At 69.8% G+C, this 12,262-nt stretch overlaps 2 protein-coding genes across 2 annotated transcripts; both read right to left on the minus strand.

Moving 5' to 3' along the window:
- Positions 1 to 2,126: 2,126 nt before the first annotated feature.
- LOC135458724 (nascent polypeptide-associated complex subunit alpha, muscle-specific form-like) lies at positions 2,127 to 4,954 on the minus strand. Its single transcript, XM_064733990.1, has 4 exons — positions 4,297 to 4,954; positions 2,959 to 3,486; positions 2,278 to 2,423; positions 2,127 to 2,199 (listed from the first exon to the last, which is right to left on the minus strand). Exons 1-4 carry the CDS (start codon positions 4,952 to 4,954, stop codon positions 2,158 to 2,160), a joined length of 1,374 nt encoding a protein of 457 aa, XP_064590060.1. The 3' UTR covers positions 2,127 to 2,157.
- A 1,322-nt stretch (positions 4,955 to 6,276) lies between these two features.
- JUND (JunD proto-oncogene, AP-1 transcription factor subunit) lies at positions 6,277 to 7,855 on the minus strand. The gene has a single exon (XM_064734140.1). It carries the CDS (start codon positions 7,730 to 7,732, stop codon positions 6,788 to 6,790), a length of 945 nt encoding a protein of 314 aa, XP_064590210.1. The 5' UTR covers positions 7,733 to 7,855; the 3' UTR covers positions 6,277 to 6,787.
- Positions 7,856 to 12,262: the final 4,407 nt, after the last annotated feature.

Below are 12,262 nucleotides of genomic sequence, written 5' to 3' on the forward strand. Positions count from 1 at the left end.
GGCTGTGCCAGCTCCTCGCTGTCCCCACAAGCCGGGCTGGGAGAGGCACGGGACAGGGGGAACGGCCCAAAAATAGCCCTGGAGCGGCACGGCTGGGCCCGAGCCACCGCGGGAGGGAGCGAGGTCACCTCGGGCAGGGCCAGGCCAGGCCGGGGGTGGCTCTGGCTGGGACACGGGACGGGGACAGGGAGGGGGTGGGGACAGGGATGGGTGCTGGGGGTGACAGGGACAGACGGGGATCACAATGCACATCCCGGGGCTGGCACGGCGGGGTCGGTGACAGCAGTTTGTCCCCAACCCACCGGGTGCTCTGCCCCGGTGCCGCTGTCCGGCCGCCGGTGCTGAACCCGGGAGCGTCCCCCGCCAGCCGTGCCCTGCCCGGTAACCCGCTCCCGGTGCCACCGGGGCATCGCCTCCCCGCTCCCCGTGCCGCCCTTACCGGGGGGGCTCGGACTCATCGCCGCTGCTGGGGCCGCTCTCCTCGATGGTGAACACAACCCGGGCAGCCTCGGGCTCGGGGGCTCGCGCCGCCTCCGCCAACCGGCAGCCCAGCGGCGGCAGCAGCGGGGTCCCGGAGAAACGCCGGCGCACGGCGCCCAGCGCCGCTCCCGGGCCCGGGCCCGACGGGGCGGCCTCGGCGGGATCGCGGCAGCGCTGCCGGGAAACGGAGCGGCGGTGAGGGGCGCGGGGGCGGCACCGGGTGGGGGGGGGTCCCTGCTGATCCCGGCCCGGGGGTCCCGCCCGGGCAGCGCCCCCCGCCCCCCCCGCTGGTACCGAGCGCCGGTAGCGCGCCGGCGCCCCCTGGCGGACACAGTGCGGGGCTGCAGGCGGGGGTACCGGGGGTACCTGGGCCGGGGGGCACCGGGAAAGGCCCAGCCGGGGCACCGGGAGCGGCCCCGCCCGCAGCGCACCGAGCCACCGGGACTCCCCCTCCTCATCCTCGTCCTCCCGCTCCCGCCGCCACCGGAGAGGACCCCCCTGAGTTCCCCCGGGACCCCGCCGGAAAAACCCCCGGAGCCGGCGCGCAATTACGCAGAGGTGAATAATAATTAACCGCCCATTAAGGGGATAATTAACTCCCGCTCAGCGCCGCCAGCCCGGTTATTGCTGCCCGGGGGCCCGGCGCTGGGACGCTCATACCGGGGACACCCCTCGCCCCCCGGGACACCCCTCGCCCCGCCGGTGGCCCCGGTGCCGCTCTCACCTCCGCGCCGAGGAAGGGCAGCGCTGTCCGGCTCCGTCTCATCGCCGTCCCTGCGGGGGGAGCTCCGGTGCCGCGGCCGGGAGGGGCTCACCGGCGGGGACCCCCCTCCCGCGGCTGGGGACACCCCGGGGCCACCGCGGGGCCGGGACGCGCGGGCTCCTCCCCGCCGTGATTTACGGCCACCGGGGCTCGGCCGGGCTCAGCCCCCACCTCGGGTTTCGGGAGCCCCCCGCCCCACTCCCGGTGCTCCCGTGGGCTGCATGGGGACAGCGACAAGGATGTGAGGACACGGGGGGCGACCCCCAGCCCGCAGCACCCCCCAAGTCACGAACCCACCGGTGCCACGTTAATGATCCACCGCGGACACCTGCCGCCCACCGGCCCCGAGCACCGGGGCGCACCCGCAGAGCCCCAGCACCGATCCCCACCCCCGGCCCCGCCGATGCCCGGCACGGGGGTCCCCAGCGGCCGCAGCCCCCCGGCCCCGCCCGCAGCCCCGTACCGGTGCCCGGTCCTCGCTGCGAGCGCGGCCCCGGCCGAGTGCAGCGGAGCAGAAGGAAAGCGACGTGCGTGCCTGGCCGCTCGCTCCCTCCCTCCCATCGCACCTCGCCGGGGGGGCTGCGCGGGCCCCGCACCCCCGGCGGCACCGCCGCATCCCCGGTACCCGCCCCGCCGCACCGGGAACACCCCGCGCACCCCGGTACCCGCCCCGCCGCACCGGGAACACCCCGCGCCCCCCGCATCCGCACCCCCGGCACCGGGAACACCCCGCGCCCCCCGGTACCCGCCCCGCCGCACCGGGAACAGCCCGCGGCCGCCAGCCCGGCCCGGGGCACCCCGAAAGCGGCCGGGGCATCCCCGGGACCGGGGGGTTTCCCGGGCGGGCTGCAGAGCACACGGCAGACGGGAAGGCAGAGGCGGGAGCGGCTCCTTTATTCAGCTGCACTGGGGGCTCAGCTGGGGGTGGGCACAGGGGACCCCTCGGTCACTTTGCTCTGGGGAAAAAGAGAAAGAGAGCGCGGTGAGCGCCGCACCCCGGGGCTGCTTCCCCCTCCCCAAATCCCCCCACGCACCATGGGCACCTCATCCAGGTGCTGGAACGGGGGGGTCCCGCGCCGGGCCCGCCGCACCAGCAGCGCGGCCACCGCCGCCAGCAGCACGCACACGGCCAGGGAGAGGACAGCGACCACGGCAGGGCTCAGCTCGGTGGGGCGCTGCTCTGCGGGGCGAGATGGGCACCCCGTTATTCCCCCTGGCACCCCATTATTCCCCCTAGCATCTAGTTGTTCCCCTTGGCATCCCGTTATTTCCCCCCTGGCACCCCATTATTTCTCCTTCTGGCATCCCGTTATTCCCCCCTGCCACTCCATTATTACCCCCCGCATCTCGTTGTTCCCCTTGGTATCCTGTTTTTCCCCCGGCACCCCATTATTCCCCCTGGCACCCCCATTATTCCCCCCACTGACACTGATGCCCAGCCTCCAAGCACCAGTGAGAAAGGGGTGACTCAATTCTGGCTCCAGCCACCCAACTGCCACCACCCCACCCATCTGGCACCCAGCTCCTGTGTCACCTCCTGACCCCCCCTGGCACTGGGGGACAAAAGGGGAGCCCTCAACAACCCCCCCAAGGAGGGGGAGCAGCCAGGGGGGCTCATGGTGGCACCTGCACCCCTGAGTGCAGCCCCAGGTGGGGGATCCAGGGGGTCCATGGCCATTCCCAGGCTGCCCAGTGCCCCCCAGGCTGGCTCTCACCAGAGCTCCCAGGGGCTGCTGTCCCTCTGGAGCTGCTGGTGACACCGCTGGTGACACTGCTGGTGCTCACGGGGGCTGTGGGAGGAGAGGCAGGCCCAGAGGGGCTGGGTGAGGAGGGGGCTGGGCTGGATGGACGCTCTGTGGGTCTGGACACATTCGTGTGGGATGGAGTTGGTGCCGTGGTGGCGTTGGATGAAGGTGTCCTGGCTGAAGATGGTGCTGTGGTGGCGTTGGATGAAGATAATGGAGGTGTTGATCCCGAGACATTGAGTGGGGTTGTTGGTGTGGTGGTGCTGGGTGGTGTTGATCTCGAGGTGTTGGATGGAGTTGTTGGTGTGGTGGTGTTGGATGGAGATGATGCAGGTGTTGATCCCAAGGTAGTAGATGGAGTTTTTGGTGTGGTGGTGTTGGATGGAGATGATGGAGGTGTTGATCTCGAGGTGTTGGATGGAGTTGGTGTGGTGGTGTTGGATGGAGATGATGGAGGTGTTGATCTCGAGGTGTTGGATGGAGTTGGGTGGTGTGGTGCTGGATGGGATGGTGATGGTTGATGGAGTGCGAAGATGTGTTGATCCCAAGGTAGTGTGGAGATGCTGAGAGCTGTTGATCCCGAGGTGCTGGGTGGGGTTGGTGCTTCACGGACTGCTCCCAAATCAGGCCCAGATGAACTCACACTCTGAGTGCCCTGGCTGGTGGCTGTAGGGGACAGAGACGGTGACACAGCCATCCCTGAGCTGTTCTGAGACACTGTGGGGACAGGATCAGTGCAGGCCTGGCTCCAGCCCTCGGAGGAGGAGGGAGCTGCTGAGCAGCACATGGCAGGACCTGGCAGGACCTGGCAGGGCCTGGCAGGGCAGCAGCCCCTGCCCCACCTCCGGCCTCACAGGGATCATTCCCAGCTGGTTTGGATCACACAGAAATCTGGGATTCAGCCAGCACCAAACCCCAGAACCCAGAACCAGAGCGAGCCCCCCGAGCTGCGGTGGCATGGGCACAGCACTGCTGGGCACAGGCAGGGCAGCGTGGCAGTGCCAGGGCACGGGGACACGTGCTGGCCCAGCACTGGTGGCACCCACCGGGCACCCTCAGGGCCAGGGACACCCTCAGGGCCAGGTGTGGCAGGGACTCTCCCCTGGCCACGTGGGACAGAGCAGGTTTGCCGGGCAGCACTGGCAGTGCCCCTTATCTGCCCGAACCCTGTTTGCACAACAGGAGGAGCAAGTCCAGGCTGGCCCCGGGGGGAAATGCCCCGTGGCAGGGCCAGCACCAGGGGCACAGCGTGCCTGGGGGTCCCCACGGCTGCCAGCCTCACTGGGATGGGCTGCCACCATCTGCCACCCTGTGCCAGGATGGCACGGAGCCCGTGCGTGCCAGGATGGGTGAGCGAGGCCCCTCGGGGTGCGGGGAGGGTATGGGGGGCCCAGGCTGGGAACGGGGGGCCCACGGTGGCCCGGGACACCGAGGCCCTTTGCCCCGGGATGCCGATGCGGTGCCAGGGCAGCCGTGCCAGGAGCAGCCGGTTTGGCAGCCCGCGGTCCGGGAGGGGCGGGGCGCTCCGGGGCAGCCCCCCGGTAACCCCAGCCCCAAAGGGGACACGGAACCCCCCAGTGCCCCACTGGAGACCGCTACACGTGGAGACCTCCCCGAACGTCCCCGGTGCCCCGGAGCACCCGGACGCTTCTCCCCACACCTGGAACCGGGCGGGGAGAGGCCCCAGGTGCACCCACCGCCGGTACCGGGAAGCGCCCGGCCCCCGGTGCCGCCTCTCCCCCGAGCCCCGGGACCCCGCGGACCCTCCCCGTGCCCGGTACCTGCGGCAGCGAGCAGGGCAGCGGCGCAGCAGAGCAGGCGGAGCGCGCCCCGGGCCATCCCGCCCGGTGCCGGTGCCGCTCCCGCCGCCTTTACCCGCCCCGGGGGAGGCGGGGGCGCCCCCTGTCGGTACCGGGCGGCACCGCAGCGCCGGGACCCCGCGGGCACCGGGGGAACCCCCCCCCATCCCGGCCGCTTCCCCGCCCACCGCAGGACCGGGAAACGGCCCCGGTACCGGGAGCCAGCCCTGCCGCGATCGCCGCGGACACCGGGAAGCGGGCACAAAGGGATCGGGGCACGTGGGGACACCGGGATGTGGGGATTGGGGACAAAGGGATCTGGGAAAGAGACAGCATCGGGATACCGGAACGCTGAACCGTGGGAATGCGGGGACAAAGGGACCACCACGATGCAGGGACAATGGGACCGGGGACATGAGGCTGCGGGGATTTGGGGACACGGGGCACTGAGGGCACCGGGCCGGACAGGTGCTGCCCCGTCCGTCCTCGCTCCGGAGCGAGCGGCACATCCGGGGCGCAGCAGCTCAACCGCGCCGGGACGGCGCCGCTTCCGCGCGGCGGGGACGGGACGGGACGGGACGGCGCTTCCTCCGGGAAACCGCAGCCGGCTGGCACCGCGTCCCGGGAGCCACCCACGGCACGGCCCGGTGCTGAACGTGGGGTCCCCGGGGAGCCACCCACAGCACGGCCCGGTGCCGAACGATCCCCGGGGAGGCCCCCAGGGCACGGCACCGAACGTGGGGTCCCCGGGGAGCCCCCCAGAGCAGGGTACCCACGCACCCCACGCTCTCGCACAGCCGGCTCCCGGGGAGATCCCGCTGCTGGAGCAGCGTCCCCAGGACACGGGCTCGGTGCCCCGGTGCGGCTCTCCCCGGGCTGGGGCCCCGCAGGTGGGGAAGGCCGGGGAGGAGCCTGAGCGGTGCCGGGAAGCCCAGGGCTGTTGCCGAAGCCGGGGCGGAGCAGGGCAGGCCCGGCCTCGCTGGGCGCATCGCGGTGACCCCCGGGGGCCCGGACAGGGGGGTGCTGGTGAACCCCCCAACACGGAGAGGGTCTGGCAGGGCAGAGCCACAGCCAGAACCCGCACTGGGGTCCCCTCGCCCACCTCCTCACACATAGGAACCCCTCAGCCCCAGGGGAGCCCAAATACACCCCCATATCCCCCCCCAAGAGAGCCCAAATAACCCCACAACACCCCAACCCTTCACTACCCCCTCCCCACAACACCCTCCACCCTCCCCAGCTCCCCCCAACACCCCCTCCCCAATAACCACAGCCCCACGGACACCCCTCGCCCTCCACCCTCTCCGGTGACTCCCAGAGCCTCTCGGCCAGCCCTGAGGGGTCTCACTCCCCATCGCCCCCCCAGAACTCCCCGATCCCCCCGGGGCCGTTCCCCCCCAGCCCAAGATGGCACCGGCCGCGCCACTTCCTGCCCGCGCCGCCCCTTCCCGTCCCTTCCCGGGCGCAGCAAACAGCCACAGGCCAACTCTCCGTGTCGCGGGGCTTTACTGGGACCTCACTGGAATGTGTGGGGCGCGGAGGGGCCCGGGGGGGGGCGGCCCGAGCCCCTCTCAGTCCGTGCGCGGCCGGGAATCCCCCCGGCCGCTCCCTCCTCCGCGGGCAGCGGGGCGTGCTCGGGGCCCGCCGTCCGGAGCCGGTCCCGGTTCTCTCCCCTCAGAGCCCTCGGTCCGTGTCCGGGGAGGTGGAGGGCGATCATCGCTCTTCTTCCTCTCCTCGGGACCCCTCAGTCCGTGCCCGGGTTAAGGCGGGAGCTTCCCCCGCTCCCCTCAGTCCGTGCCCGGGACCCCTCGGTCCTCTCGGTCCGTGCCCGGGACAGAGCGGGCGCTTCCCCCGCTCCCCTCAGTCCGTTCCCGGGACCCCTCGGTCCGTTCCCGGGGCTCGATGAGCGCTTCCCCCGCTCCCCTCGGTCCATGGCCGGGGCAGGGCGGGCGCTTCCCCGGGACCCCTCGGTCCGTGCCCGGGCTGGGGCCCGCCCGGGGTCAGTAGGCCGGCACCTGGTGCTGGTGCTGGGGCAGGAGCTGGCAGCCGCTGTTGACGTGGCTGAGCACCTTCTGCTTGAGCTGGGCGACCTGCTCGCGGAGCAGGCTGGCGGTGGAGGCGAGCTCCGTGTTCTGGCTCTTGAGGCTCTTCACCTTCTCCTCCAGCCGGGAGATCCGCTCCAGCTTCCTCTTGCGGCACTTGGAGGCGGCGATGCGGTTCCTCAGCCGCTTCCGTTCCGCCTTGATGCGCTCCTGCGTGTCCATGTCGATGGGGGACAGCGGGGGGCTCTCCCCGAAGCTCGGCACCTCCGGCACGATCTGCGGCTCGTCCTTTAGCGGCGGCGGGGGCGGCGGCGGAGGCAGCCGCGGCGGCGGCGCCGCGAACGGGCCGGGGTCGGCGGCGTAGCTGACGGCCGGGTAGGTGCTGAGGTTGGCGTAGACCGGCGGCTCCGGGGCCATCCCGGCGGCGGGCAGCTCGCCCGCGCCGCCGCTTCCTCCCCCGCCGCCGCCGCCCGCGCCGCCGCCGCTCCCCGCCGCGCCGCCGCCCAGCTGGTTCTGCTTGTGCAAGTCCTCCAGCGCCTTGACGAAACCCTCGGCGAACTCCTGCTCCTCGGAGGCCGCCGCTTTGGGGTAGAGGAACTGGCCGCTGGTCGGGGTGGTGGTGACCAGCCCGTTGGACTGGATGATGAGCCGCTCCAGCTCCGGGGACGCCAGCTTGAGCAGCCCCAGCTCGGCCGAGCCCAGCAGTCCCGCCGCCTCGCCGCTGGCCGCGCCGGGGGCTTTCAGCGCCGCCGCCACCTGTTCCGGTAAGGCCATCCCGAGCGCGTCCTTCTTCATCATGCTGCCGCCGGGGAAAGGCAGGAGGAGCCCGTTGCTGCCGGAGGACGGAGCGAAGCCGCTGCCGAGGCCGCTCAACACATCATCATGGTAGAAGGGTGTTTCCATCCTCCTCCCCCGCCCGGCTGCGGGGGAAACGGCGCCGGGGCGGGGGGAGGACCGGGGCGAGCGCGGGGCGGGGAGGGCGGGGGGGAGGCGCCCGGTGCGCACCGGCCGCGGCCCCGCTCCTGCGCGCGCGCACACGGCTCTGCCGCCGCCGCGCGCCCCGCGCCGTGTTAAATAGGCGGCGCCGCCGCGGTGACCTCACCGCGTCGAGTGTCCATTGGCTGCAGATGACGTCCTCGCCCGCCCTAGTTTGCATACGGGGCGTGGTCTCCGGCCCGCGGAGGCGGCGCCCCGCCCCGTGCCGGCCCCGCCCCGGCCCCGTCGCCGCGGCGACCGGCGGGTAAACGGGACAACAGCGCGCGGGGCCCTGGGATGACGTCAGCGCGGGGGAGGGGCGGTCACGTGGCTCCGCGGCGCGCGCCCCGCCGGAGCCGATGGGCACAAAGGGAGGGGCGGGAACCGGGCACGGGAACGGGACAGGGCACCGGGAACGGGAACTGGACACGGGAACGGGACAGGGCACTGGCACCGGGAACGGGAACCGGGCACCGGGAAGCGGGCACGGGAACCCGGAACGGGAACCGGGCACTGGGAACTAGGCACGGGAACGGGACAGGGCACCGGGAAGAGGGCACGGGAAGCAGGCACCGGGAATAGGAATGGGAACCGGGCATGGGAATTGGCAACTGGGACCGGGCACAGGAACCGGCCACCTAGTACTGGGCTCCCGGTACCGGCACCACAACTGGCCCTGGCATGGGCACTGGGCACCAGCACTGGCACCGAGCCGGACCCTGGCTGTAAAAAGGGCACAACAAACAAATAAATAAATGAGCACACCGGACCAGGCACCGCCACGGGACCTCACGGGAACCCCGGGGGACGGCCCGGCCACCGTCCGCGTGGGTCAGCCCGGGACAGGCCGCTGGCACGGCAGGGTTTGTGCGGCTGTACCGTTCCCGCGTGTCCCCACACCTCCCGTGGCACCGCCGTGCCCCGGTGGCACCGGGGGGTTACCCGGGGAACAGCCGCTCCCTCCGGTTCACCGGGGAGCGCCGGGGGGGGTTCCACCGTCCCCGCACCGCGGGTCAGGCAGGGGCACAACGAGCCCGGTGCGGGCGGCACCGGGGAAGGAGTTAACGGCGGCGGCGGTGGCGGTGGCGGACGTCACGGCCGGCCAAGCCCGCGGGCGGCTGAGGGGGCGGATCGGCGTCAGCGCTTGACGTCACCGGCGCGGGGGGGAGGCAGCGCCGGTGGCCGCCGATAACCCCCCCCCCCCCACCGGGCAGGATGCGGCCCCCGCGCCGCCGGGAGCGCGGGCACGCGCGGGGCCCCGGGATAGCGGGGCGGGTGACGCCGAGCCCGCGCTAATTGCGGCCAGATGCTGCCCGCGCTGCGCTAACGACGGCGATAAATCAGCGGCGTCAGCGCCGCGGGCGTGGGGGGACTCGGGGGACACCGCGGGGCCCCGGTTCTGCCGGTGCCAGGAGCTCCCGCCCCGGTGTGTCCGTGCTGTGTGCTGCCCGCGGGGACGGTATGGCACGGCACGGCACGGCACGGCCCTGGCTGCAGGGGACACGGGGGACACCAGGACAGGCCTGGGCACCGCTCGGGGCTGGCACACGCGGTGCTGGCACTGGGGAAACTGAGGCACAAGTGAGAGAACAACTGCGATCTCCCTTCCCCCTCTCCCAACAGCTGCTGTTAATTAAAGCCCGAATAAACGCGGTTTGTTAAATCTCAGCAGGGCGGACGCGGCTCGGTGTGCCCCGGTGTCCCGAGCCGGTGGCGGTGCCAGGCCCGGTGTCCTCGCCGGTGAAGCCGCCGTTCCCCTTTCCGCCCCAAACCCGTCATTAGGGGCGCGGCCGGGCCGGACCGGCAGGTTCAGACTTTCCGTCCCGGCCAAACCCGGCGGGCGAGGGACGGGGAGGTCAAAACCCTTCCCTTGTCCCTGTCCCAGCCCCGCTCGGGGTCCCCAGGCTGGGGACACACCTCGGGCACCGGGGCACCCCACGGAAAGAGGGGCGAGCAGAACCGGCTTGGGCCGGCGGCGCTTTCACGGTTCCACCGGGGAACCGACCGGCCCCGGGGCCTCCCGGTGCCCAGGGACGGGAGCCACGAACCGGACACCGGCACAGCCCCGCCGGGGCAGCGGCACCTGGGGCTCTTCCTGCCGTGTCCCCCTCTGCCACCACCGCTGCTCATCCCGCGTGTCCCCTGTCCCCAAAGCGAGAACCCGCTGCCAGCGGCTTAATTTCCCTAATGAGCGTTTAATGAGGGGCGTGAATCAGTGACCCCTTCCGCCCGCAGAGCCGCGGGGAGGGCCCGAGCTGGTGGCAGTGCCACCGTGCCCACTGCTGGCAGTGCCACCGTCCCCACTGCTGGCAGTGCCACCGTGCCCACTGCTGGCAGTGCCACCGTGCCCAGTGCTGGCAGTGCCACCGTGCCCAGTGCTGGCAGTGCCACCGTCCCCAGTGCTGGCAGTGCCACCGTGCCCACTGCTGGCAGTGCCACCGTGCCACGGCGGGGTGCCCAAAGCCGCTCAGAGCCCTCGGTGTCCTGGCACCTGGATTTACCCCGGAGCAGGGTTTGGGGTGAGCCTGGAGCAAGGCCATGGCCACCAGAGCATCCCCACGCTCCTGCTGTCCCCACCAGGGCTCCAACAGTGCCACCAGCTCCAGGGCACCAGGGGTGCCTGATCCTGCACACTGAGTGTCCATGGGCTGGACACAAAGGTGCCCACGGGGTAGGTACCAGGGATGCCAAGCTGGCCCTGGAAAAGGGAACAAGCAGGGTTTGCACCCCGGGATTGGCACAAACTCCCCCTGGAAAAGGGAACAAGCAGGGTTTGCACCCCGGGATTGGCACAAACTCCCCCTGGAAAAGGGAACAAGCAGGGTTTGCACCCCAGGATTGGCACAAATTCCCCCTGGAAAAGGGAACAAGCAGGGTTTGCACCCTGGGATTGGCACAGCAGGCTCTGGAAAAGGGAACAAGCAGGGTTTGCACCCCGGGATTGGCACAAGCTCCTCCTGGAAAAGGGAACAAGCAGGGCTGGCACCCCAGGATTCACACAAACTCCCCCTGGAAAAGGGAACAAGCAGGGTTTGCCCCCCAGCACTGGCACGGCAGGCTCTGGAAAAGGGAACAAGCAGGGTTGGCACCCCAGGATTGGCACAAACTCCCCCTGGAAAAGGGAACAAGCAGGGTTTGCACCCCAGGACTGGCACGGCAGGCTCTGGAAAAGGGAACAAGCAGGGTTGGCACCCCAGGATTGGCACAAGCTCCCCCTGGAAAAGGGAACAAGCAGGGTTTGCACCCCAGGATTGGCACAAGCTCCCCCTGGAAAAGGGAACAAGCAGGGTTTGCCCCCCAGCACTGGCACGGCAGGCTCTGGGCACGCAGGGGAAGCTGCCTCTTAGTCATTGCCACAGGCAGGGACAGAGGAACCGAGCCGGGAAAACAAGAAGTCACAGCTGCCACCACCGCCTGTCCCCAAACCTGCCCTGTCCCCGAGGAACCCCCAGGGGCCTCCCACAACCAAAAACAAGAATCAAAAAAAAAAAAAAAAAAAAAAAAAGAAAAAACCCCAGAAAGAAAGAGAGAAAGAAAACAGATTTAAAAAGGAAAAAGGAGGAGGAGGAGGGTTTGACGTGTATTTTTAGTTGCTTAGCACAGCCCTGAAATATTTCGGCAGCCACTCCCTCCGCGTCGCTGGTGTGTAACTATTCCTGTGCTGCCTCCTCGCAGGGCTCAGCGGCTCTGAGTCACCGTGGGCACTCAGAGACACCGACCCGGGGCTGCCACCGGAGCTCCAGAGCCCCCAAAACACCCCGGGCAGGGTTTGCAGGGTGGCCTTTGCTGGGCCTTTCCATGGGGACACGTTGGCCCTGCCAGGCTCTGCGCCCACCCACGCCCGCAGCCAGCCTCAGACTTTTCCTCCTCCTCCTCCTCCTCCTCCTCTCTGCTTGTTGCTTTTATCTCGCTCCTCCCTGGCTTGTTTCATTTTTATTTTTTTTTTTAGTTTTGTTTTCTGCCACGGGGCAGTGGCAGCTCCCAGAGATGGATTTTTGGGGCAGAAAAGCCCAAAGTGAGCAATGCCCTTCCACTCAGCTGCCCTTTGTGGGGGCACATAAATATTGAAAAAGGAAAAAAAAAGAGGGAAGCAGGCAGGGAATGCTGCTAAAGTGGGGTAATTAAACAAACGCAGAACTTAACGAGCTCCATCACCAGAGCCCAGAGCTTGGCCAGGAGATAAGGAGCGCTTGGAGGACTCTCCCCGTTGTTGCAGTGAGGATTTCTGGTGCCAGAAAATCCCAGCAGGGCTGGAGCCGTTTCCCTTTGCAGCAGGGAAGCCACAGCACAGGGATGCAGAGGGAGGGAGAGCAGGTTGGCGAGGGAAAGTCTGACACAGCCTGGGCTTTGTTGAAATGCCACAGGAGTTTTCCAGCAGGGAGGACACATCGGCCCATCCCCTGGAACGGGATGAGTGCTGCTCACGGCCTCAGCTCCATGGCTGGTGCTGGAAATGGA

The sequence above is a fragment of the Zonotrichia leucophrys genome, chromosome 28 (assembly GCF_028769735.1).
Source record: "Zonotrichia leucophrys gambelii isolate GWCS_2022_RI chromosome 28, RI_Zleu_2.0, whole genome shotgun sequence".
NCBI classification, from domain to species: Eukaryota; Metazoa; Chordata; class Aves; order Passeriformes; family Passerellidae; genus Zonotrichia; species Zonotrichia leucophrys.